The 27694-nt window shown below is 41.4% G+C and overlaps 1 protein-coding gene across 3 annotated transcripts in view; it reads right to left on the bottom strand.

Moving 5' to 3' along the window:
- The window catches only part of arhgef25a (Rho guanine nucleotide exchange factor 25a), a 54409-nt gene that overhangs the window by 9297 nt on the left and 17418 nt on the right, over positions 1 to 27694 (bottom strand). For all 3 annotated transcript variants that reach the window (XM_042491802.2, XM_042491801.2, XM_042491803.2), the window contains 6 exons: positions 8243 to 8550; positions 7530 to 7640; positions 3474 to 3598; positions 2100 to 2166; positions 1567 to 1670; positions 1260 to 1329 (listed from right to left, as the gene is read on the bottom strand). In XM_042491802.2, coding sequence (XP_042347736.2) covers positions 1260 to 1329; positions 1567 to 1670; positions 2100 to 2166; positions 3474 to 3598; positions 7530 to 7640; positions 8243 to 8550 — 785 coding nt within the window. The remainder of the gene's footprint in view (positions 1 to 1259; positions 1330 to 1566; positions 1671 to 2099; positions 2167 to 3473; positions 3599 to 7529; positions 7641 to 8242; positions 8551 to 27694) is intronic.

Genomic DNA, 27694 nt, shown 5'->3' with positions numbered 1-27694 from the left:
TTACTCTTCAGTGACTAATTGGCATGAGAGTGCAGATGTGGTAGCCCTAATGGAGCTACATGTAGATGAGCATCAGGTTATGTATAATTCACCCAAGTTACCCTCAGTGTAACCAGAGCCTTTTAGAGCCTGCCGATTTAAGGCTGTACCTAGCAACAAGCTGCACGGCTCTGTAACCTAGAGACCAGCGAACTGCTCCACCTGAATATGGACATCGTGTTAAGCTGCAGAGTACGGCTCAATGTGAAATGTGAGTGTGCTGTGCCTGGCTTGTATCTGTCTACTAGTATCCAGCATGCCGATGTGTCTGCATGTTTACATGTGTTTATATGTTGCATGTGTTTGTGAGTGAGCACACATGTTGTATATTGGTGACACAGCTCTTGTTAAAAGCAGATTCTGCTTTTCATTAGGGGCCGTGTTCTCAGTCTGCTTGTTTTCACAGTTTGACACCATGCTTAGATTTAGTTACAAGTTTCTTTATTCCCCCACAGGCTTTATAAGTTGATTATCCAGTGGGCTGAGCCTTATTGAATTGTTGAAAGAGCTACAGACAGAGGGAGTGAATATAGCAAAAAAGAGACATTTAACTTAATCATCGTCAGACAAGAAGCAAAGAGAAGTTGGTCAAATTACCCATCATGTCGGCCCAGCCTGCATGTGCCACCACTTAACCAATATACATAAATCTAATTTTGCTCCCCTTTAGCTCTGTGACCCCATGGCAAGGCTCTATTCTATTCTGAGAACAATACAGTGAATCTTTCTTTGCATGCATCGCATCGCTACATTCTTGAGCCAGGATATGTAGGAAGAATTAGGGCACTGTTTTGGGTGGAAAAAAGCACTCATATCAAAGAGACTGAGCTGAGAGTTTGTTATTTCTCGCCTTATTCATGTTGTCTTTTCTGGCTGTTTTTTTCCCCTGGTGTTTCCTGACCGGTCCAGCCCAGACTGGAAATGGGCCAGTGTGTCGTTGGTGTGTATGTGAGTGTTTGCCGTGTGCACTGTTGTAAAAACACAGCCAGGACTGAGACGTATCAGTAACAGGGAAGTGGAAGGAGAGACGCTGGCAGATGGTTGAGAGGAGAGAAGGAGAGAGGGTACGGTATAGCAAAAACAGGAGCTCTGAATGTTTTCATAGCTCTATTTACCCTCACGCCAAACAGCACAAGGAAGCAGACCCAGACACTTCCACTGATGTGTGTGTGTGTGTGTGTGTGTGTGTGTTTCTGTGCCTACATGGTAGTCATACTCACATGTTTAATGAAGAGCTGAGCCAACCTCTCTGGCTCTGCTAAACACTTCTCCAGCTCTCCCAGGAAGTAGCTAAAGAGAGAAAATACACACACGCACATATACACACACACACGCACATGTACACACAAACACAGTCATCCCCAAAACGGAAGGTCAGATTTGTCTCCTGACCTATTGTTCCTTTGTCCTCCATTCAGCCGCAAACACAATACTCTGCAAATCGCTGTTTGTCTCTCTCTCTTTCAATGTAGCTGAAGCAAGCATAACATTTTCCATATCAAATGTGTTCAAATATCAGAGACTTACTCTTTATGCCAGTCAAATATTTGGTGAATGTTTCCAAAAACAATCTTGTCTTTTCCCTTCATGTCCTCCGGTATACCTTTGGATTGCATTGTGGCCATGTAGCCCTGCAAAGGGAGAGACAGAGCTGCTAACTTTTGTTCACACCCACAAAAAACAACACCTGGCTCTGAATAACACTAGTAAATATAACTTGATTGTTATAACACACCGCAGCATCACATACCAGCTATTACTGAACTTTTATTAACTCTCAGATGGCAAGAATTCTTCTCTGAACCAAAATATCTCCAGCTATTTAAGGCACCCGGGAGATGGATTGCCATGCAACATAATACTCTTCAAGCTAATAATTCACAAAATCTACTTAAGACTGAAGATGGTGGGATGGCAGCAGACCTAAGTGTTGAGGAAAGTGGAGGAATTGTGATGATAAGGATTTAGGGCTCTTTCTGACAGACTGGGTGGATGACTAAGTTTCCTTTTCTCTGTCAGGGCAGATAGTGTGTTTTTAGCTGGCAGACTGTGAGGTTTACCTCCACGATGAGCCCCAGGTCCACCACATAGTGCTTCTCTGTCTCAATAAGCTCCTTCAGTACATACCTGTGAAGATACAAATAAGGCAGGATCAGTGTTAGAGTAAAGCTACCAAAGGTAGGTTGCATGCTGCAAAAATCTCACAAACACTTAATTTTACAGGTCCCAGTTTCCTAATAATTTTCCTAATAAGGATGTTATACCACAGTTTGTAGGACATTTCCTGGAAATATGATTGCCTCTGTTTACAGGGAAAACTGAAACAACGGGTACACTTTTAAATTAAATAAATTGAATTAATTAGTAATGGGCAGACTCAGCCCACAGCAATAAACAGAGCGATAAAAATTTCAAACATGAAGGTTCAAACTCATCCTGAAAATAATAATATAAAGGAATAATGTAATATCAAATAAAATAAAATAATCAATGTCTACTGACCATATAATTCTGTAAATACTGAATAATGTCTCAGTAATTTCTTAAAGTCCAGTAACTATGCAGGTAATGACTATATATGCAGTGTTGGGAGTAATGAACTACATGTAACTGAACTAGTAGTTTCCAGAAGCTTGGTGGTAGTTCAGCTACATTCATATTTGCAGTGATTTAAGTAGTAAAATTACTTTCTTAATATTTTTTGTGTCACCATCTACTGAAACCCCCCTTAACCCCCTTTAATCACAATTAGTCATAAGTATAGATTATTGCTATTTGTTAACAAAGACCAAGAGAAGTTATTGTAGCTGTTTTAGAAGTTCCCTGCCTAAATGAGTAATGCTGCTTGGTGCAAATCGCCCCACCTGGACTCTGGTTTCTGGAAAGCTTAATTGAGTGGCATTTTTTACTCACATGTGACTTTTGTTGTAATATATTTTGTTCTAATTTCGTATCACATGTACATTGTCGATTTGATCATTTTTTACAAAACAGTTTGAACTACTTTTAGTAGCTGTAGTTACCAAACTAGACTTTTACTTTGATAGCTTTGCTGTAGTTTAACTTCCTCCAGTGTGAATTGAAAGCTTGCAAAGATATTAAAGTAGCTTCCCCAACACTGCATGTATGTAGCCTAAAGTCTTAATGAACTGTGCAACATTAGCATGCTAACATGCTAAACTAGGATGATAAATATCTACATCTTAACATCAGCATGTTGAAAATGTCATTATGAGCATAAGATGGAGACTGTAGTACATATGGTGAAATCGTACACATTCCTACATGACGGCTACATTCCTCAGCTGCACTCAAATATTTTGTTGTCTGTGCCATAACACATATTTTTACAGAACGTGAGAGCACATTGTGGCCATGAGAATTATGATTGGTGAATTAAAATGATGTGTTTGGGTCTCTGACAAAACACATACATGCTTTTCTCTAAGGCACTCCTTCTCTCCTCCTCAGTGTCGGCCGCAGCTGACCATTGGCTGGAGGTGTCGTCCATTAACACAGAGCAGCTGTCATCTGGCAAAACACTGGTGGACTGAGTGTCCTGAGAGAGACAGACAGACAAACAGACAGACAGAGAAACTCTTTGTCAAAGGTCCAGTGGCAGTAATGGGGATCATGCCAGGAATAAAGAAAGCAAGGGGAGATAAAGAGCAGGAGAGAAATGATAATGATGCAGGTTGCCAAGGTGACCAGAAAGAGCAGAGAGACATGTGGAAGATTGGATGATACGAAGATCAGATTCAGATTGTCACCGTTAATGATCCGTGCTGTGCACATCAGCCACAGATAAATGGAGAGAAAGAGATTAAAAGATAAAGATTTGGAGGAGCAACAGGCTCCTATAGCTGTAGGAGATGACAAATAAAGCTGTGAAGGTTCTGGATGGAGTCTTGGCTTCAGAGGACGAGGAATACATTAACCACAAGCGTGCCAGCTATTGCATTTCTGATTTATGTGTTATTTAAGTGTTTTCTTGTTTTGCCACCTGAGGATTGAAACTCATATGTAAATACATCACACAGTGCCTCTGCTATTTCAGCAGCTCCTACAGCAACATCTATCTCAGAATTTCCTACTACTGCCTTGTTGTAACAGAAACGCACAGAGGACAAACTCAAGGTTACTCTGATCTAATCGACTGTGTTCAGGCGTTATATACATGACCTCCTTTTCATGCTTTTTCCTAGAATTGACATAATTTCCTGTGGGGTTCATGGTGCAAATATAGAGTCGTTGTGCACACCACAACAAAACCTGCAAAGACTAAAATCATCACTAACTCAATGGACACATGCACATGACCCTCATGTTTGTGTAACCTATTTCACTGGCACAATAAGGCACACTTATCCCCTTTATATGGTTAGAAAATGACTCACAGCTGCCTCTCTGTACGATTGTGTCTACTAACAAAGTTCATCCCTCTATTTTTAGCCACGCTGCTCCAACATTTCTTTTTAGACTATTCACTCTCCCCTGATTGTGTAAACTTATGGGAGCAGCCATCTGTCTTCACCTAAATCCCAAGTCAAGCAGAACCTCCCCACCTTAAACACATACACAAACCTGCACACACACCACAGACATCCCTCAGACTCCCCTGGCAGGCGGCTGCCCCATGGAGAAATAAATACATAGATTGAACAGATAGACATGTAAGCAAATGGAAAAAGTGATGGAACTTTCTCCTTTTCCCCTCTCGCCTAGTTCGATTTGTTCACCTGCCATCTCCATGATGAACTTGTTGGCGTCTACAAGTTGCAAGCTTTCTATTATGTCACAGTGACATGTGAGAGCAAGAAAAAGAATGAAAGAGACAAAGAGGGTAGAGAGGCAGCCAGAGACAGAGAGACTCCATAAAGACCCTTTCTCCCCCAGCTCGTCTTGCCCCGCTAGGAGTGCTCCAGCCCGGCTGACAGGTCTTCCTAGCTCCCTGATCACTTCCAGATGTGCTGTGGCAAAGCCCACAGGAAAAATTCCCCCTTTGTCTCCCTCTGTTGCAAGTTTTGTTTTTCTACTCAGAAGCCCACGGAAAAAAAGGACAACAGTTTTAGTAAAAGCTGAGGTCATGCTTTTGTGTAAGATCTTTAAAAAAAGGTATTTTCATATAAAGAAATGCCTCTCTTTATGGTATCACATGTGATGTTTTTAACACCAATTGTCAGGCATGACACCAAGGAATATTTGCTGATGCTTGAAACTGATGCGTTTTTTAAATGTAAGGTTGTGCCAACTAAAAGGGCCCATCATTACTTAAACATGCAAGCGCAAAAAAAAAAGGATGGCGCTGTGTCAAGGATGAACACAGTTACATCATCCACTTCAAATGTTATCTCTTGATTGAATGGGTGTTATCAGTGGTTTTCAGCCTCATAGATATGGGTTGGTAGGTTCAAAAAGAATTATTAGCCTTTTAAATAGCTTTTATCAGCTATCATTGGCAGCCTAGGCGGCAACTTTAATGGTCATCTTTATTATGAAGAGAGCAACAAAGTCCATATACAGAGGAGGCATGGGTCTAACTAACATAGGACTTTAGAAAAACTGAAAAAGGACCTTGAAAAAAAAACATGGGACTTTCACCCAGGAGACTTCTGTTTGTGTCTTGTGTGAAACCAAAAGTCAGTGTCGACTTTTTTTAACTGACATACTTCAGTTTGTCATGTTTGGTTATGTCATGTTAAATTGCATTAAGTAACAAACTTATATAAACCCAAACCATAATTTCTTGTCTAAACCTTCCCACATTGTTTTTGTGGCTAAACCAAAGGAAACTCAAAGTGAAACCTAACAGAACTATGACCGTTTTCATTACCTGATAACACTCTTCGAACCTGGGGCTGATAGCTACTAATTATATACAGTCACTAGAGTGATAACATTCAAAAGAGATGGTTAAATGATCCAAAGTGCTGACAAATGCAATTTGATAGCATCGCTGCCAGTGTCGCAAAGCAAGAGATTGGGCATTGAAGAAGTCTCACAGTAACAGCATTGTTTATTTCTATTAACCATTGCTTTTCCTGTTCCTGAGAGAAACAGTATTTGTTTAATTTTTTATCTCTGGGTTGAGATGACAGACTGTACAAATTGTTCTTCGGGAAAAGCTGTTTAATAAATATTGTAATCTGCAGTTCTGGCTTCCTTTTTGACACCACATTTTGTTTAACTGCTGACATACAATCACAAAAACTTTCCATTGCCCAAAGAAACATTTAATCAAAAACTATGTTCTGCTGTGGTTGTGAGATTAGAAACAGCAGCGTTAAGAAAAGGGGAAAAGACAACAATGCATATAACACTGGACACAAGGCCATTGAAGGTGGGGTACAGAGACAGAACCCACAGCTCGGATATGACTGACCTACATAATATAATGTCTCTACTTCTACCTCTGTCTCTCTGTTTCTCTCTCTCTCCAAAGATTGGCAGTAAAAACACCAAAGCACTGACCTCACCCTCTGATGTAACCGTATTAATGGCTTTTGATGTGTTGTTGAGACTGAAGTTAGGATTTCAGAGGAATACTTCAGAGAAAGTACTCTGGTGTCGATTCACCAACAGGAGACACTTCACAATGCCCAAATGCTTCGATATCATTATTGTTTTAATGTATATTGACAGAGCTGAGGCACCCCAGTCTCTGCCATGCTTCCACCTCGTAGCCTAAAAGGAACCCTTTGAATAGCCGACTTGAAATGCTCCTTTGCCAAAACCAACTGACTCAAAGTGTTTGATGGAGAAATGAAAGCGTATGTGAACACATAAGGTTCTTTGTCACCTCACAGAAGAGGAGAGTCATCTTTCATCACATCTGCTGTTCTGTGCTACATCCTATTTATCTCCAGGCACGTCCTTTTGTTACATGTCGAAAGTGAGTCATGCATCACACAGGTTGCCGTCAAGCTCTGCCCTCTGGTCCTCTGGTGCATCGATCTGCTCTGAGAGAGCCTTGTATTCATTCAGACTCCCATAAATGTGTGTTTGCTCTATGTCCATATGGATGAGGTTTCTATATCTTTGCATCATGGTCGTGTGTGTGTGGTTGCAGAGAGCGGCACTCCTCTGTGCATCTGTGTGTTTGTTTTGCTTGATAGTTGAACTCTGCCAGCAGCTGCGGAGTTAGTCATTTCCAGATCAGGCTGGAGGGTCATGAAGACAAACAGTACTGATGTCACCTCCCCGCCAGGCTCGGTCCTCACTGAGAATGTTACTGCTACTCCTCTCAGAGACTGTCTAAAGTAAACTATCAGCTAAAATTAATTATAAGTGGATGTCTTCCTCATAGTTTAAATCTAATCATTGATTCTATAAAACCAAGGGGTACACTCAGGTTTTCTGGCATCCCATCAAAAATGATTACTTGTATTCAGGCCAGAAACATCAGCTCTGCTTCATGTTATTTTGCATGACAATGACATTGACAAAAATAATATGAGGTGACAGATACAACAGGTTAAACGGTGTCAGACCTGGGTGTTTGGCAGTGATGTGCAGCCAATCAGCGAGTCAGTTATGTAGCTGGGGGACTGGAGTGTAGCCGGCGACAGGTCCTCAGGGCTTGCCAGGCCATCTTTCCACTCCTGGAACACACACACACACACACACACACACACACACACACACACACACACACACACACACACAAACGGACACAAACGGACACGCGTCCACTATGTCAGAATACCACAATATCAACATGATGCCGAATGTCTGTAGCATGCTCATGCGTCCGGCCACACACGCTGATGCACAACCACAAAAGAGAACGCAAATCACAGAACATGGCAGCATGAGATCCTGCAGGCTGAGCCAGCAGTGCTGCTGTTGTGTAACAGCATTGCCTCCTGCCATGATACTAAGTCCACTGTCCATCAACTCTACATTAAACCTGTCTCTACTGATATTCTTGAGCTACCCAGTGTAAACAAACCACCGTCAGGATGTTGGTTTTAGTCTGAATTTATATAAGACTGAAGCTTTGTTTACTTCAGAGCCAGTTTATTCAAAGGCCTTGTGATAATATGTGGGAATATTTCCAGTTAATGAGTTTACTTATGAGGTTGGGTCATCTGAAATGTGTAAAGGGGAATTTGAAGCACAAAGCCAGCATGCAAGGGCTTGTTTGATTAGTTCATGTTACCAAGACAAAAAAAAAAGATGCATCCTTGCAACAATCTTTTACCAGTTCTCTGTGGGTGACAGGCAGGATAGTGAAAGTCTCATCAAGCCTCGGGGGGCTGCCCAGATCTAGGCTATGGCTGTGGGACGGAAGAGGCGGAGGCTTTCCCTCGAGTTTGCGGACCTGACGCTCGCCTTTGGCTGTGGCCCCGACGCTGAGTTTGCGGACGGGGTTTGTGAGCCACTTCTTCAGTGTGCTAACAGAGCGTCGGGAGCCCGGGGAGCTGGGGGCCGAGCTTCCTGATGCCTGTGGGGGCAGAGATGCCACAGAGGTGGAGATGCTGCCCTCGCTGCCTGCTGCCGAGTATGAGTCTGGAGAGAGGAGACAGGGAGAGAGACAGAGCAGAGGGTTATTGGTGAAACAATGAGCGTCTGAAGAAGCAATAATGTGGAGGTGAGGATGTGATAAATAGGCGATCATGGGTCAAAGTAAAGTAGAGTAGAGTAGAGTAAATGCGGCCACTTAACGTTCAGAACTCCACAGTCAATTAATCTATGGACCAAGACCAGAGTGCAAAAGAGCATTTTGTTAAAGGCAATGAACTCCTGATTGACTATTGAAGAGTGGCTATGCCGGTCAGTGAGGTGATGTTAGTCTGGAGGCAGACGTGTCAACACCAGGAAAGAAGAAGTAAACGGAGACATAAAACAAAGGAGGGCTATATAAATAGCCTTCCTCATCAAGCACATCTGTGTAGCTGTGAGGAGCACCATAAAAGACACACTGTTCTGTTTATGTCAATCAGAGCATGGTTTTTATGTTTGAGCTGTGCATCAAATCACATGACCAGCACACACTCTGATACAAGGCAGACTGCAGAGGTCACAATGGTGGATGTGAAAATACTCCAGACTGGTTGAAGGCCAGCTGCTGTAGAGTGATGTCAGGAGGACATGGGAAGTGAGCTGGGGGGGGGGGGCTGGGACCGGACATCCACTTTAAGCCTTTGTAGAGGGGAAGATCCTTGCCTGGGACTGTTTGTTTTTTCTGTCTTGTCCCCCATTCCCATCCTGCTTCATCCACCCAATCTGACCACCCTTCCTCAGTCCTGAGATAGCTCTTCCTCTGAGCTGTGTGTCTGGAGTGTTTTATCTACGCACAGTTCAGCCATACCTCCCCATCCATCTCTTTGCCCTCGACCCGACCTCTGACCCTCGATCACCACTCTCCTACAGATGGAGAAACACTCTCTCCTGCTCAGACTCACTGTCAAGCCTTATTATTGTTCAAATGCAGCCACTATTTCACACCAATCTTCAGCTGAGTGTGGCATGGATGATAACTACACAACATTTTGTTTCCAGGAAAATACACTTTTCAAAAAGTTTGCATTAAGTTTTTGAATTTGTTGTTCAGAAGAAGACAACACTGACCTAATTTCAGTGTTCCTTATTTGAGCCACCGAGGAAGATCTTATCACAGCACTGAGCCAGACAGCAGGAGCCTAACTGACACTGCGTGGCCCATTTTGTGAGCATACTGTCTTCAAAGGCAAAGTCAGAATAAATTCCTTCAGTTTTAAATACTTAAAGCGATTAAGCTTTTCTGCACTGTGTTCATTCAGATGCTTTCTCTTAGACATGCAATAGTAGCTGCTGTACCGATCAATGAAAATGAGCTGTGTAAAAAATGTCCCCAACTGCAGTCAGAGTGTTTGAAAAATGGCTAACCTCAGAGCTAAACAACTCACGCTCATGACGTGACATCACTGCCAGTGCACACGCAGTTAGGTAAAACACATAGTTTATAAATCCCACTAACCAAAAAATGTGCCTGTTTGTGTATTTTCACCACAGAGACAACATTTCCTCTGTAATCTTTATCTTGTTTGTCTCGCCGTACATTTTACAAGCATCATGCATGTGTGTGTGATCTGAGAGTGGCCAAATTCTCCATCGTCTCCTCCCGCCGCCATCTACATGAAAGGCTGGAGATGTAAGGAGATCTGGCAGGATGAGGGGTTAAACAGAGGGAATAGACAAGGCGCAGAGAGGGGTACAAAGAAGGGAGATGGCTATACGCTGCGGGGGGATAGACAGAAACTTTGAACAAACACTGGACAGATTTATAGACAGTGAGGCGACATAAAAAAGAGCCGCAGTCTGAGCTCAAGCCTTAGCTCTTTGTGATGTATTCTTGCTGTAGAAGACAATAGGATATCAAAAAGCATCTGAGAGCTATTGTATTTATGGCTGGAGCTGTAAAAAGCCCGGGGAAAAGCATTCAGCGTATCTGATGGTCCCCAGCTAGAGCAAAGAGAGAGAGAAAATAACGCTGAGCACATGTGATAACCCCAACCCCAGCTTTTCCAACCTCTAACAAGGGCCAGGCCTGGAGGTTTGTGTTTCCCAGTGTTCCCTGCTCAAGTTCAGTCAGGCCAAGGTTTACAGGGTCACAGTGCAGAGACACAGCCACAGAAACACAGTTTCTAACCAGCTCCAGACATCTGCTGAGATAGCTTATCACAAAAAAGAAATGGGGGAAGAGAGGCTGACACCTTCTCTACGCCTGGAAGCAATTAAAAGTGAGTGGAGGCAGCAGTGCAGCCTCATGATTTGAGACTCTACGTCAGAATGACACAGTGGCTCTGTCAAATGTACAGATTTACAATGTGTAGAGTGTGCATAATTCACTGGTTTTATAATGAAGATCGTTACATTTGCATCTGTCACCATGGCAACTCCACAGCTCCCCTACTGATCGTTGTGCATTCGGGTTGGTTTCCCTGTTGACCCTGGAAAGCCTTATCTCTGTGTTGTTATGAAACCTTATACTTGCCACTACAGGGACATCATTAACAGCAAGGAAACTGTAAAACACAAAGGGAAATGATGAACTTCCCATCGGAGCAACATGCCTCAGCTCTCCCTACACATTGCAACATGAGGAGTTGATACCATTATACACCTACACAGAGGAAACTGGGAAAAAACATAATTCCTTCCCACTCTCCCTCTGTCTTGCTTTGTGCTGAAAGTGCCCAGTGACATTCATCTCCATAATGGCGCTTCTAAGAAAAGATTTCCCCCTCCGGCTGATTTCGTTAATGCAACTTGACCATTGTTTATGTGTTCACGATAATTAACAGTTGAAGGCACAGGGCAACAGGGCTGCATTATACTGGCCCGATCTGTTGTGATCAGTTAATGCTGGGCTTTCACCAGTCACCCACTCACTGTCTGAAAGGCTGAGCGGAGGCCGGGTGGGAGGCCTGCCCAAAAAGTTGTTATACCATCATGTAACTTTAGAGCCGAGTGGGTTTCTGCTGCAGAGTCGTTCCAGACTTTCTCTTGATGCTGTTCACTCATAACAGTGAAGCTTGACAGTACTCATTGCCTGAGAGGGCAACTTAACAGAGTTAGATTTAGGCAGCCTACGTTTAATTTATCCATTACCACTGTTTCATGCACTAAATCAAGCTTTTGACCCCATGTCTGGTCTTATCATTTTAGAGCTGCAACAAATGAGTATTTTATTATTTTTATTATCATTTAATCTGCTGATTGTCGTCATGATAAAGTGATTAACTGTTTGCTTTAAAACTTCAGAAAACTAAGCCGACAGTGAGCATCTGTCGCCAGAGCTGCTGCAGAGTTCCCAACGCCTTTTTTCCGCACCCATTCAGCATTTTAATTCAGCGTTGGAGGCGGTGGAGCCCATCTATGAATTAAAATCACTCTCAGTGCACGAGAAGAGAAACAGAAGTAAGGAGAGTAAACAAGTGGTTATGGGAGTGAGATAGAAATATACTTGTCATATAAGGTAAGACTGTTAAACCACTGAGCTCGTTAGCAGAAATGTTTCTTGATGGTTTGTATCATTGACGTCCAATGACGCACTGTAAATGTGCTGTGTTCTTTCAGCATTGTATTGTGTTGTCAATGTGCTCACTGGCTAACTAGCATCATGATGGTCTTCTGGTTTCCCTTTTTGAATGGTGAATTTGGACTTCTGCCATCCACTGGTATGGAGTTATTTCCTCTCATGCGGGCACAGAACATGTGTGCTGGTTGGCCGTTGGCTGTAGTCTGTGTGGTGCATTAATGTGCAACTTTTTGGCTGAGACACAGGTGACAAGTGGCGACGAAACAGTCGGCTTTACTCAACGAAATTTTTTTTTTTATGCCATTTAAGTGTGTCTGGGCCTTAACGGATCCATTGATACCAACTACATTGGCATAGCTTGTCGAGAAGGAGGTGAAATAGTGCTCCAAATTTCTGCTTAACTTTAGCAAGGGAATAACTAGCTGGGTGATTTCCAAAGGGGCCACTTCAACTTTCACCTCAAAATATCTGAATGAAAATGGGTTCTATGGGTACCTACAAGTCTCCCCTAAACTCCAGAAGGCTTGTTCCAAGTAAATATTTCATTAATCACAATCAATGTACTCTGTCAAATTCAAGCTGCTTAGGCCTATTTGTCTTTTTAAGGAAAAGGACAACCAGCCGATTTGAAGAACAATAAATCGCCTAAAATATATATATACACGGATACAATAAACATTAAAACAGGACTGCTGTGGAACTCAAAATGTTAACTGCAGCGGCATTAGTTAAGGCACATCAGATAATTAGTAATATTATCTGTAATAAAGCTAACCAAAGTACATCAGAATGCATGTCCTTCACTCTCATATTGACACTTTTCAGCAAGACTACTTCAACAATATGAAATAATTCCTGAAATTCAGTTGTGGATTAAAGTTTTGGTACCCCAAGATTTTAGTGGCCCCATCTCTCTTCCCACCTGAAGAGTTTCTGAGGTTGCCACTGCTTAAAATCACAAAATACTCTGTTTAGTGGAATGTAAGAAAAGGAAAAGCAAAACATTGTTACATTTGTGACAATGGGGGGACCTTTAAATGTCTGGCATGTTTGCATGTAAATTAACCTAAACAAATAAATGACAAAGATCGATTAATTGCCCAATGGTTGTGGCTCTATTTAATTTTATATTCATCCATATTTTTTATGTTATTTACAGTGAACCATGTCGGCTCAGCAAAGTTTTAATGTAATTGCAGCTGAATTGAATTATCCAGTGCTTATCTGCCACACAGCTTACCCAGTCATCAAAACATCAGATGCAATATTCTCATGAAGGTCACAAAGGTCTGATTTGGATATGATTGAATAAAAGACACAGTTCCTGACAATTTATGTTTGAAACAGAAAACCAAAGGGCAAAGCAAATAAGGGGCAAATCACAAAGTCAAAGCAGCCTCAAGTTTTTGATTGGATGATGTGGATGGATGGGCTCTAAGTGTTGGTCCCCCTGAAGAAGTTCGGTCCAACTTCCCTTTATTGATTAGTTTATAAGTGAGAGCTGCTGAGCCAACAAATCAGGCTAAAAGCGTTGGCTGTAATGGAGCAAACTTGTTCACAGCCGCTTCACTCTGGAGCTCTCTGTCAATCCAACTGCCTCTGGGGATCATATAGGCAATTTAGGCATCACTGGACTCCAACGATACACACATACAAACAGACATGCAGGTGCCCATACACTTGCACATACACAAAAAGGCAAAAAGGCACATCCACGTTTTCCCCAGGGTAGCTGTCCAGATGTGTGGCTGCAGACGGTTCACTTGTGATATGAGCTGTCATCTATCTGTCATAGTAACCCACATGGAGCACATCAGAGGCAGGTGACCTGCTGGTCAACGCAGTGCCAAACATGTCAAGCATCCAGCTGAGTCTAAGAGACTCTTAGAGCTGCCAATCAATGCTAGCACTTCGGTCAGCGGTCAACACACAGACACCAAACACCCCTCTGAGTCATCGCTAACAACACTCATCAGAACACCATGCTAATCTTCTTTATCTTCCATCTCTTGTTCATTGCCTTCGCTACCTCATGCACTTCAGCCATGGCTCTCCTTGTATATTACATTTCACCAACTCAGAGGAAATGGACACTCTTCCCATCAGCTAGCAGGACCTGGGCTGCACCCATGCACTCAGATGTGCAGACTGATAGACCTGTGAGACAATGAGGCACTTAGTACCTGAAGCATATGACCGGAAATGCTTTAAGCTGTCCTCTGATAAACTTTTGCAGAAATATAACACGAGGCAACATTTAAGAACTCATTTTCTTGTCAGCAGTGATTTTCAATGAAAAGCCAATTTTTTGGACCGTTTGAGACTCCTTTTTTCCTCATTACATTTCATCCTGTTGGCCCCTGGCTGTTTCATGTGTGTTTTGTTTATGCTGCTTCTGATTAATAAATCCTGGCACTTGGCTGTTCTCTCTTTCTCCTGTCCTCCCACTTCCCTTCCTCTTCATCTCAACTCTTTCTGTTTTACAACATCCCCCCACCCCCCCACCCTTTGTTTTTAACTCTACCACCTCTTTTGCACTCTTCCCCCTCGCTGCACTGCAGTGTTTTTACACTTTGGCTAGGTCCTGTCCTGGGATCAGGACACACAGCTCCCTCCTCTGATGCAATGCCCTGCTCTGCCCCAAAGCTGCTGAGACCAGCACAAGCTCTACAAGCAAAAACCAACTGGCAGAAAAGACAGTGACAGAGGAGCAAACTAAAACATACTTGGAAAATCTCTCTTTTCTTCTTCAGTGGTGATTTTAAACTGTGCGAGTGAACTTTCAACCTTTGAAATCCTCTGAAATTATCCCACTGATGTATCTTTGCAGTACGTGCATATTAATGAATGGCAGAAAGACGAAGAGGTTAAGAGATGGGATGATGGGGAGACCAAGGATTATTCATGATTTCTGCAAGCAGCAAATGAAGGTTAAGCACAAATGCCACATAGATTGAAGTTAAAATCTCAAATGAGAGTAGAAGATGAGACACTGAAGATAGGAAGTGAAGAAGGGCAATTAGAGCTCATGTTTGCTTTTACATATACTTGAGAGCTTATGCAATCTCATGCGTAGAAACATGCACATGTAGGCAAAAGGGCAACTGTTTTCATCATTGTTTGAGTGCGATATGTGAGCGTGTTTGCATCCAATAACTTTTGGAGACATTGCAGTCAGACAGACAAGTGAACAGAGATTTCCTGTCCTCCTACTGACCTAGTTTATACAGACACACATGCACACACACACACACTGCTGTGATTCCAGGAGCACAGAAGAAAGTATGCGATACACAAAGTCATACAAACAAGCAATGAGGGTCGATCTCCTGCATCAGCACTCTCAGACAGACTCGGTGGCATGTTTTTCATCAGCATAAAGCATCAAAGCGATAATGAAAGTCAGTCACAGAAAAACAGACCCAAATAGATGACGCTGACATTAATCCTATTGTCTGTGGGGAACAATGTAAAAGAGTGATTCAGACACTTCACCTGATGAGGGCTTATGAAACGGCCCTCAGCGATGGAAAGATCTAAACCACCTCTAGGGCCATTGACTGTCAAAATCAGGTCAACATGAGTACAGCGATGCATTTCAAGCGGTGAAGGTTGCGCATTTACGTCAGAGCTGCTGCTTCCATCTCAACAGAGGTTTCAATCAGTCCCACAGCACCTACTTTGCATCTGAATCTCACTTTGCTAAGAAGACAAAAAAGATGCATCCCTATGAATAGGCAATAGGCTCAGTTTCTTTCACCCCATATAGTCTTAGTCCTTAGCAACTGCCTGGGTTCGATTTTAACCTGCAGTTCTTCACTGCATTCTCTCTCCCCTGTTTCCTCTCACTCTACTGCAGCTATTCCATGATAAAGGCATAAAAAGGCCCAAAGAACAAAACAAATAAAAAAAAACATTTAAAAAATTACAATACCAAGACCCTTAAAGTGATACCAGTAGAGTAGTTTTTTGAGACATTTTTTTCTCTATCAATTGTCAACATGTGAATGGAAGCATTCAGCTGCATCAAATGCTACCAGACACCATAGACATGTTGTAAAGCCATACTTTCAAAGATTTCAGTGGCATCTCAGTGTGCACCATCAAATACACCGTGCTTGACTTAATCACTCTACCGACTGAATTGGTTGAAGCTGCGACAGTCACAGTCCAAGCACGTCACTTTAAACCAAAGAGTGCTTGTAGTTAACCTGGAAGCAAAACCACACAAATAGTCATTTTTACAAAAAAGTTCGAATGCAGATGTAATTTGAGCCAAGAAGTTTCAATAACACTTGGTAGTGGCTTATTTTGGTCGGTATCTTACTTGTATAAGCACCGATACCTAGCTCTAGTAGGCAATGGTGTTCTCACAGCAGACACGAGTTTTTCTTCAGCTTCTGCTGCAGCTGGCTGGCTGCGTGAGGCTGGAACCATGTTTGTGGTCATTGGGCTTAAAAAACTCCAGACATTCTTCAAGAACCATTCAGAGAGAGACGTGCCAAGTACCTGGCACCATCGGCCTGTATTTCTCTTCATGTGAGCTCTGGAGAACTGTATGTGTCAGAATCAGGGATTAAAGTTTCAGTGTGGTCCTTTAAACACTCACACTGATATTAACCATGGAGCACCATTAACAGGAGAATACAGAGACACTGATTATGACTCATTTATTACATTATTGAAACTTTTAAGAATGGTCAAAATCAAAGCAGCAGAGCCAGATATTCTGACCTTTATTCTCTAGTTTGGATCAAACTCTAAAAAACACTCAATCATACATTTCATATAAAGCAATGTGCCCTTCATTAAACATCCCTGCCTGATATGCATAACTCCACATGCCAAGTTTATCACACTTTTTTTTCTTAAAAACCCACGATTTTTTAAACTTTTAAAAGCTTCCTTAGTGTGAACGTAAATAATTCCCAAGAGATGGATCTCGTAGTGCAATATTTTAATGTTATTAATTCAGTAGTACGTAGATTTTAACAGCAATCAGTGATTAAATTTCAAATAAGTATTCAGTTTCTAAGATTCAAATCTTCATGGTAATTATTTGCTTCCATACCTTCAGAGCCACAGATGACATTATCCTCTGTAAGTGTCTGAATGATGTCTACCGTCATAACCTATAATTTTCTCATGCTTGGAGTAAATATTGATCACTATTGAGCCGTGAGAGGCAGAAAATCAGTCTTTGTCAGCATGGCAATAAATGACAGCTGCTGATCCTGAGGGATTGCACCTTGTGGTCAAACAATTTTGACTCACATCAGTGTTTTTGTGTCTATAACACAAAGTCTGAGAGTTGGGTTGGATATCTAACTCTCTAACTTTATTTGTCTGCACCAACAATGTTTTCATAGAACCAACTTTTGATGATTAGGAACAAAGAGCGGTCATAAAAAGGTTGGTATGAATCTTGATATGTTACTTTGCCAAAGCATACAGTGATGAGAAAATCACACACAGGTGTTCTTTCTTGGTAACTCCCACAGTACTTTTTATCTTTCAGAAGCAGCAGATGAGCATGAGGCCTTCATTAAGTAGCCTGTCAAAGAATATTTACTTTGCTCATTGTGATCAGACAAAGAATTTATAAAGACTAATGTCCTGTCGAGAGGGCTGTACAACAGATGACTGATACTGAACCATATTTTACTTAAAATCGGCCTTATTTTACATGAGGTTCAAGATCAACTCAATATTTCCTGTAGTTCACTGATTGGAGGACGTACAGATGCTTCTATTTCAATAAAGGTAGCTACTGTATATCAGAGTGTAGAAATACTCTGTTACAAACTGAAGTCTCCCCTTCAATATCTGCTACTATGAGGTTTTTAGTTGCTAGTGGAAGGAAGCTCCAGATTCTGGTTTACATTCAAAAACTGCCCACTTTACCATGTTTGCTATCAAAACTGTCACTATGCAAATACTAATTTACTCTCTGTACAGATGAGTCCACTCAGGTTTCAGGTTTATTTGCTGGAGTTATGTGAAAGTCTGATCCCCCGCAGATATGTTTTTACTGTATTAGACAGAAGCTGACATTTGAGTTCTGCATTTTGGTTTTCAGGAGCCAGATGTTACTGTATTTGGCCAAAAGGCTGGTGCTGTGAAGGAGAAAGAGGAGGATCTGACTCAAGACTGCAGATATGCCTCCCTGACAGAATGTCACCAATGGGTCCCCACTCGAAAATATGTGTAACTTTGGGCCTAAATAAAATGTAAACAGGTGAGTTATTAAAAACACAGTAACTAACTAACAAAACACCCCTCATACAGTTGTACCCCTCAAAACCAGTCTTTTGTAGCAGGCTATAAACATATTAATTATGCTGTAATTTTAAAATGGAGGTCTTTGGGCATTGACTCTGTTTTGGAGCCATCATGAAGTGGGTTTTGGCACTTCCGTGTTGGCTTAATTTTCCAGCCTTGGAGGCTGCCGCTTGATTTGAATCTCAGATTTTAGGAAAGTGCACAGACCTCACCCCCCTTAGGAGAGGAATGTGAAATTACTTCTCTAAATTCAAATTTTACACAGATGCAAATCAGTATAATCAAGGTCAGACACGTTAGAGGACATAAACATGATAAAATTACATTTTGAGTGAAGGGGGCATCACAATTCACTTAAAGTATCTGAAGTAAAAGTACTTACTGTGCAGAATGGCCCATTTCTAACAATCTGTATTATAAATTAGATTATAATAATTGTTGTATTAGTGTGTAAATCACTTTAATGTTGCAGCTTATGAAGGTGGAGCTTATGCATCAGAGGACTTACATGACCTTGCAGTGTCAACATTGCACTCAGAATTATTGTGGGTGGATGTGTGCACTCGTGTGTATGTATGTGATTGTGACAATCATAGTTATGATCAGCGCTACCCGTTGAGCCTCTTTAGCAGCAGGCAGCATCAGTGCACATACTCACACACACTGTACTGTTAGTCATCACTAGGATTATCTGAGCACACATACACAGACACACAAAAGAAAGGAAGTGCAAGAGTGGCTCACACTCCTGTTTAGGGGTAAACAAGGCTGCCATTAAGCCCGAGGTGGCTGAGAACACAGAGCAAATTAAAAGCGATTGTGATTCCATATGGCAGCTGTGGCAGTGCCAGTTAGGAAGCCTGCGAGGACAGCTGGAGACAGAGCTGTGGTGCCTGCTGGGCTGTGGGGACGTGGAGCCTCTCCTTCTAGCCCCAGTCTGCCCGACAACTCTCTGGTCCTCTCAGCACTGGGCTCTTGCTGTTTTTCATGCTGGCTATATATAAAGTCACTTCTACACTACTATATATAATCAAATGAGACAGATGTGAATTGTAGGTAGTATTTTTTCTGAACTGCCCAAACTAAATTCTGCAATTATTAATTACATACTATAATGTCTTTAGTATCCTACACATCCAGAAATACTCTCCAGGGCTGTTGCTTGAACTATAGGCTGTACTTGCACATTTTCCTATTGCACACTACCTGTGCCATTACTGCAGACACAAAAAGTACAGAAGCAGATCAAGAGATAGAAATGCAGCTTTCTCTCTTTCTTTATGTCATACTTGGTAAAACAGTAAAAGTAGGCATTAATCCTAGGCAACTAGGCATCAATATAAATCAAGAATATGTTACTGCACTGCCTTATTCTTGCCTCAAATGTTCTTTGAAACATATTTTAGTGCCTTGTTAAGCTGTAATAGAGTTTGTAAATAAGGAAATCTTTCATGTGAACAAAAAGTAGGCGAAAACCAGGCCTGAAAAACCTTAGATTGGTAAAACTTAGCAGTGCTTATCATATATGAACCAAGATTCTGTTCCTGCGTTGTCTGTTTCTCGCCTCAGATGTTTTGAAAAACACATTTTAGCATCCCGTTTTCACATTAATAAAAATTCACATTACATCACCCACTAGTAGGAGCATAAACATTACTTATTGGTGCAGTGCATTCTGATAGTTGTAGATTTTCTGCCTCGTGAGCAGAAGTGTCCTTTTTTCTGTTTTCTTTGGTCATATAGCTCCAATTTCAACAGTATTTGCATATTTTACAGCAGAGACATCCCAGTATTATTAGAAGGAAATCTCTCCAGCAGTGAAATACTTCTTTAAGGGGCTGCATTATAAAACCACAGAATAAAACAAAACGGCAAGTGTAGCTCTCAGGCTGATCTGGCACACTGTGCCAGACAAAAAGGCCTGCAGACAAAAAGATGTGCAAGTACAGTTATTCTCAGTCAGACTTGATGGGCTTTCCAGACACATATTCTCATTCCTTTCCATGGCTCTACACCTCTCCCCACTCAAATTGCCATAGCAACTAAACCCAGAAGGGAGACAGAGTGGGGGACAGGCGCACAAAAGATTAGCCATAATTCCAACCTACACATGTGGGCACACACACGTACACAGGTCTGTCTGCAGCAAACACAAACACACACACACACACACACTAATACACCACTAAATATTACCATGCCTTATGGTTATTTGTAAAACAATGCTGTGTGCACAAAGGATGCCTTTGAAAAGCTAATTCAAGAAAAGCATCTGCCCCGATCAGCTTTTGTCTATTATGGATCAAATCCTGCATTTGGAGCAAGAGCTCTCCATATGGCAACTAAGAGGGTGTCTTATGAATACGCAAAATCCATTCAAGTGTTACAGGAAGACCACCTGTTACAGGTCCACCTGAAAGTCCATGGAGTGAAGAGTGTTGACTGCTTTATGGACTATCAATTCTGGATAGGCTTATACAATCTCATGAGAGTGAAGCAAAGCAATACAAAAATGGAAGTGCTGCAGCTTCTAACAACTGTTTATATCCTCATTGCTCACTGAACTGCTTTGTTAGTAAACCACAAACTGAGTTAAAATGTTTTTCTCCTACTGTAGTTGTCAGCAGATGTTATTTGAGTGTTACCAAAGAAACACATTATTCTGATACAGCCAGGAGGTTATATCTTAAAATGACTGTAGCTATCTTTGTCTTAGTTTGAGTTACAACTGTTGCACAAAAATGAAAAAAAAGTATACAGGGGTAATAGTTTATAGTGAAGATGCTGAAAGGAAACACAAGGAGGGAAAGTGAGGGGTTCGACATGCAACACTTACATTCTGTGTCGCAGTAGTTATCTGTAGTTTTTTGTCTTCACCACTAAGCCACCAAGGCTGATTTTAAACCTCTAGTATTATTGGAAATAGACAGCTGCTGTGTGTGTGTGGTAACAATCAATTGTACCTGCTGACAACTGACAATCAATCTCGTCTGCTGACAAAGAGGAAGACAGATCAATTTTAACGTTGCTGAGCAGGTAAAACTAGGGGAGGAGTTTGAAATGTTTTTCCTTTATCCTTGACTATTTACTACCACTGAATTTCCCAGCAAAAAAATAAGATGCTGGTTTTCTGCTGGAGTGAACAGAGCCAGGAGGTCAGCTATGTTTTAGTCTTAAATTTACCCTGAATTCATTTCATGATTTTGTAATACTTAAGTTACTCAATGATTAGAGACATTTTGCAAGTGATGAACTTGTACAACTAGCAAACCAGCAAACATTGTGTGCATGGTGACGTTGTGTCCCTGGCTAAGAATTTTCCCAATTGGACGACAAAAAAATGCAGCATGGTTATAAGGTGGACAGCCAAATGAGAGCATTATTTCCATGTCCAATCCTCTCTTAAAAACCGGTAATTATTGATCATATTACTGCAATAAAAAGAGCAAATGCGTGTATATTTGTTTCGTTTTTAATACAATGAATTTTATTGACAATTTATTTGTTTGGTTTTAGAACGGTTGAAGTCAGATAAGACATCCACATGAATGCCATTTATATATATCTACATGTAAATTGTATTCCAATCTCATCCTTTGAGCCTGTGGTGTATTTCCTGGCGAGTATTTCCTCCGAAACAGGGGCTATAAAGTCCCTTAAAATAACGTTCTAAGTACTACGATCATTCCTAGTTCTTGTGGTGTAAAAACAACAAATAGGGGCGTCCTTTAAACTATGAAGTTTCTCTGGTCCAAAAATGTCTATAGCTTGCTGGGATTTGATTGATTAATTGATCATTTACCTCTAGAGTTGCAGTGTGAGCAAAGGTTTTGGGGCTGCCTTTGAAAAACATTAGTAGTCACATACATCCAAAGACTGTGCAAGGCAGGCGCAAGACAACCATACAAACTGGCTGGGCCATTACATCCCCAGTTTGAACTGTGCATTTGACCAAGAGCAAGGTACCTTTCTCCAGACAGGCTGTTGTTGTCGGGGTCAGTACATGCAGAACCAGCATCCTCAGCTCCTCTGAACTGTAGTCAAGGCTCAGGCTGTTTTTTCAACACAACTCCACATCACTTTTAATATTGTCAATTTCCATTGTTTGTTTTTCTTTGCACACTGTTTTGGAAAGTTTTTAAGAGAGGCCTTAATCAAGTGTTCTCTGGGGGAGAAGTGCAGAGGAGAGCAGCCAGAATCAGAGTACCTCTACTTGGGCAGCCTGAAGGGTCGCTGAGGCAAACGCTGTAGTCAACCTGTTGCTTAGACTTACAGTGAGCAACGATTAATAGATGTTCAGAGCAGAAAGTGAGCTAGTTTTTTATAGACTGTGCACTACCTTCTTTACAGCACAGTTAGAATTTGACAGAACATAAGAGGGAGTGTGTAAAACATCATAAGAGTTTTAGTAGAGTAAAAACAAATGTCACAGACACCCCTAAAGACTGCAGACATAAAAAGAGCCATATGGGCTGAAAGTGGGGGTAGAATCGCAGGGGGAAGTGGCTCCTCTCCCCCTCTGCGCTGTAGGAGAATTCTTTCTAAACAAGGTATGGAATGCACTCCTGTGTTTCATAATTTGTTCCCTCATTCTTCTCCTCTGCACGTTTACAAACAGAGGCCCAAGGAGGAGAAAAAAAGAGAGGAAAAGAGAGAGGGAGACAGAGGAGGAAAAGGGCATGGGAGCCCTGGAAATATGTCAAGGCCGTTTAGTAGAGCAAAAGGGAAAGGAGGATGAACTGTGAAAAAAGAGAGATGGCAAAATGAAAACGGGAGAAGACATAATTAATTACTGTCTGACTGGCTATATGCCGACCAGTCTGAGAGAGCGCTGTGAGAGGAGTGAAGCGGAGAGGAGGAGAATGAGAGAAATGAGAATGCCCCAGGAATGATCTTAATGCTCCACTTGGTGTTCACATTCCAAGCCAGCAAATCATGAAACATTCATCCCAAAATTAATTTCTTCATTCAGCTGGGAGACTGGGAGCACTGGTTTGCTTCTTCATCCTTTCTCTCACTCCATTTCTCCCCTCTCTTTCTCTCTGTCCTGTCTCTGTTTTATGTGCGTGTGAGAAACAATATGGAGGAGATCAGTTGCACAGCAGAGAGGAGTCAGGGGGCCGAGGGGGAGGGCAACAGGAGATGACGAGGTGGAGGGTGGGCAGGGGTGCAAAGTTTAAAAATATCTCAGACTGCTGAACACAAGGCTGGGCCACAGCAGTCCAACAGCATACCTTCAATTTCAGCTATTTTTGTTGCTTTTTCCATAATGTCTGAAAGTCTGCCTTATAAGCTGATGACAAAGACGGTTCTCCAGCTGAGACATAAAAAGACACGCAGCTTCTGTCACGGCAATTTTCCCTTGCGTTTGCCAACAGGGCTGCTTTCTGTCAAAAGCACATTCGACTTGTTATCAAAATTATTCATGGGTCTCAGGGGTCTCAGGGAAACCTGGGGATCAAATTCCTGTGTTTGAAAACAACCATATACTGCTAAAGAGCCTATGAGCAAGACACTGAACCCTACTACCTCTGGGGGCTGTTACACATCACGTTCTCTGACTGATCTGAGAAGGAGGGCGAGGGGACAAAAATAATTTTCCTATACAGTAAACAAGTATTTTATTTTAAATTGCCTGGAAACTGCAGCAAATGAGCCATGTGTTGAAGCTGAACATGGCCAAGTAGCTGTACAAGTATAGGGGTGGACAAAGTACTGCAAATTAATATCGAGCTGAAACAATTAGCTGACCAACAGAAATCATTGCATTGTATTTTGATGATCGATTAATCTATTGCAATTGTGGGAAATTGATGCTCTTTTTATCTTTTGTGATAGCACAATCAATAGCTTTAGGCATTGGACTGTTAGTCAATTAAAACATGGAATTTGTGAAATTTTGATGGATAGTTTACCCTTTTTTTCTGACAATTAGCAAAATAATGAATAATAAAAATACATGTAAGCTGTAGCCCTAATTTCAAGGGGAGCTACTTGAAATTCAGAGTTTTATCCACATGGTTAACAACATGGAGGTGGGTAAGCAAGCTGCTAGCAGCTAATGGTGCTAACTCCATAAACTATGCTAAAAAACAGGAACAGTGCTGACAGAGTTTACGGTGTTAACCAGGGCGGTGATGGAGGCTGGGTGCTACATTTCTGCCAAGCTGCTGTCCCAGTATCAGTGGTAACCGCTGTATGGCCGCAGTGCAAAGCAGCGGTAATGAGCTACACGCATGCATGCGCAGCAGGATCAGCTTACTGCATCAAACCAAAGAGAAGCTCGGATTAAAACACATACAGGAGCGTGACTTCATTTTCAGCTCAGAATACTATTACTCCACCATATCTTTACATAGCCAATAGTGGTTTGCTTCTATATTAAGGCTCTCAATTTTGCATACAGAACCTTTAACATAACTTCACAATGTAATATTTATTACAGGTCTAATCGTCAAATATATTCTCTTATATATTCAGTGTAACTCTAATTATTCAGTACAATGCCATTGATGTTGATACAATGAACTATACACATGTATGTCTGATTATGTCTGTCTATACATTGCACACACACACATACACACGCACGCGCGCGCGCACACACACACACACACACACACACACACACACACACACACACACACACACACACACACAGGGACAAAGCAGTTCCATTTTTGTTCTTTGAGTTATTTTTTTTTAAAGCTTTTCCATGTATTTCTCTGTTCTCTCTGTCTCTGCCATTCAACCATGTAAATATATGTGTATCTGTGTGTGTGTGTCATGGCTGGGGGGGATCCTTGTCCTAACTCACTGCATGCATGAGTCAACACCAGCCCCCAACACTCACAAATAAACACTCTCACAGATGCACAACAAACACATACACACATACAGATGCACAATGCAGCATGCAGCCTTTTCCTTCTTTACTGGAACATAAAAGAAGGGAAAAAGAGAGAAAGAGAGTGATATGAGAGACAGAAAGATTGTGGAGGAACAGATGGATATTTTGGGTCCAAATGTTATTTTAGTTGCTATGCCACAGTTACAGCTGCAGCCAAGTCATCTTTCACCTAAACTCTCAGACACAGGTAAAGCTGCTTTCTGTCTCAGCGGGAGAACAGAACGGGTCAGGGACATGTTGAGAAAAACACAAATGTATGAAAAAAGAGAGACTGAGAGAGGGTCTGAAAGACAGCTAGGATAAACCTGCTAATCTTTATAATCACCAAGTCAGAGTGTTCTTGTAAAGCGTAAACTTGTCTGTGCAGATTTTTATTACATGACTATTATACTCCAGTAAACCAGAAATATATTTGACATACAGTACATGTAAAGTACACTTTGTATATGAAAAATATATAGTGTTTCTAGCCTTATATTTTGACAGTGTATTATTGTTACACATTTCCAGTCTCTTTCAGGAAAACTGTTTATGTATTTCTTATTCAAACTCCTTCATGTCTTCAAAAGCATTTAATACTGCTGCAAATGTATGCCAAACCAATTTGAAATGCATCTCGGAAGTGCATTGTCTAATTCAATTATATATTTATTTTTCCTAAAAGCTGCTTAAAAGGCATTTTAAATAGATTTCCTTTGACACATTCAGGTTACATGCTTTTTTAGACCACATTTTAGACATTAAAGTATTGTTTTTATTCTTACATGGCTTAACATGCATTCTGGAGCGTCATATGGAAACATGTTCATTTCAATATGGGTTTACAATCTGTGATCTCACATCCATCCTTGTCTTACTTTTGTTTCCTTCATGGATGTCAGATTTACCTCAGGGTGCATCCCAAATACCTTTAGTGTGTGGGAGGCTGTAAAATAAATGGCGATGTAGAAATGATTGCATTGGCTGAGACTGCAGTAATATATATCATCTTAAACATCATTACCATTTATGTATAAGGAAAACAATGTCAGCATGTGCAAGCTTTATGTGAAATCCTCCCTTTGTTTGAAAGTTGCTCTTTGATCCTCAAAAAGAATAATGCACGCTTTGCTCCTCTTGATGTCCCACCTGGGTCATCAAGAACGGGTCTGTGACTCAGAGCTACTTTGTTGGGGGGTGGGGTGTGGGGGTTGTTTTTAGATACCCCCCCAAAATTAGAATACATCTTAAAATACACAATGTATCCTACATATTATTAGCAAAGTCAAATTGGCCTGGCACTTATCCATTACAATGACGTGAACTGAGGTGACTAGTTAACAGTCACATACTATGGAAACATACTGGCCAATTAGTTGAAGTATTATTCCAAGTGTACGTACATACATGTGAACCACAGTGGATCATTTTGTAACCCTGATGTGGGCATTTCCAGGATTTCAGGGCACTGGGGGCTTAGCTTGGAGCTTGGAGTTGGTTCGGGGGGATCCTTCCCTGTTTTTTGGGGTTTTTTATTTGACGAAGAGGCTCTATTTTTTATGATTTTTTTTTACGCAATTTGGCTCTGGCACCTTGTTTAACAGATTAAATTATTTACAAAACAGTTGAACTTTCCAGATTAGCATGAATGGTGATGAGAAAGATATAAGTGGTAGTAGAAATTAGCATTGATTATAGAACACTTGACAAATGCCATGAATAAAAGTTTACAGGCTAGAGTTGGAAAAAAATAGTCAAATGTATGTATTTGTGTTAACAGTAATGGAATGTAAGCTCAAATGAGAAAAGACGTGAAAATATTCAAAGAATTATCTGAAATACAACTAAATTTATACAGTATATGTAGTAGGAGATCTCAGCTTCATCTCTCCCCTTGGCCTTGCCCTGCTCTGGGATTTTCTAGATTTTAGGAGCAACACTTGCTTTACTCCACCTCACACTTAAAAAAACATTCCCCAAAACAATGCTCCTATCAGATCTAAATTGATGAGTCCACAGGTTAAATTTCCTTCCTATGGCCTATGGAGGCAATTGACTGAAGACAAACGATGGCACACCATCTATTTTTAAATGGTTTGTCAACAGTATTTGCTGGGAAGCGGCCCTCACTAATGGCCCTCTGGCAGACAATCTGCTAATGTGCCGTGCAGAGCAGCGCCAACATCAGAGCTAAAATGATATGTGCTTTTCTCTTTATCTCTCCACTTGTCCATCTCTCCGGGCTTCTCTATCAAGTTGAGTACTGCTGCGATCAATAACCCCCCCCCCCGCGCTCATGTTTATATATTTCCTCTTGACTCTGTTTTTCATGCCTTCTGGCGCTTGACTGTCCTGTAATAAACCTGCAACACACACAAACTCGGACACACTTTCACAAATTCTTAATCATGGGCTCTGTTCCTCCTGTTTCAGTACACATTGATTAAGAGATGAAAAAA

The sequence above is a fragment of the Plectropomus leopardus genome, chromosome 9 (assembly GCF_026936395.1).
Source record: "Plectropomus leopardus strain MGB_pleo_1.0 chromosome 9, ASM2693639v1, whole genome shotgun sequence".
NCBI classification, from domain to species: domain Eukaryota; kingdom Metazoa; phylum Chordata; class Actinopteri; order Perciformes; family Serranidae; genus Plectropomus; species Plectropomus leopardus.
The sequence above is the reverse complement of the archived record's forward strand: the minus strand, read 5'-3'. Positions and strand labels throughout refer to the sequence as shown.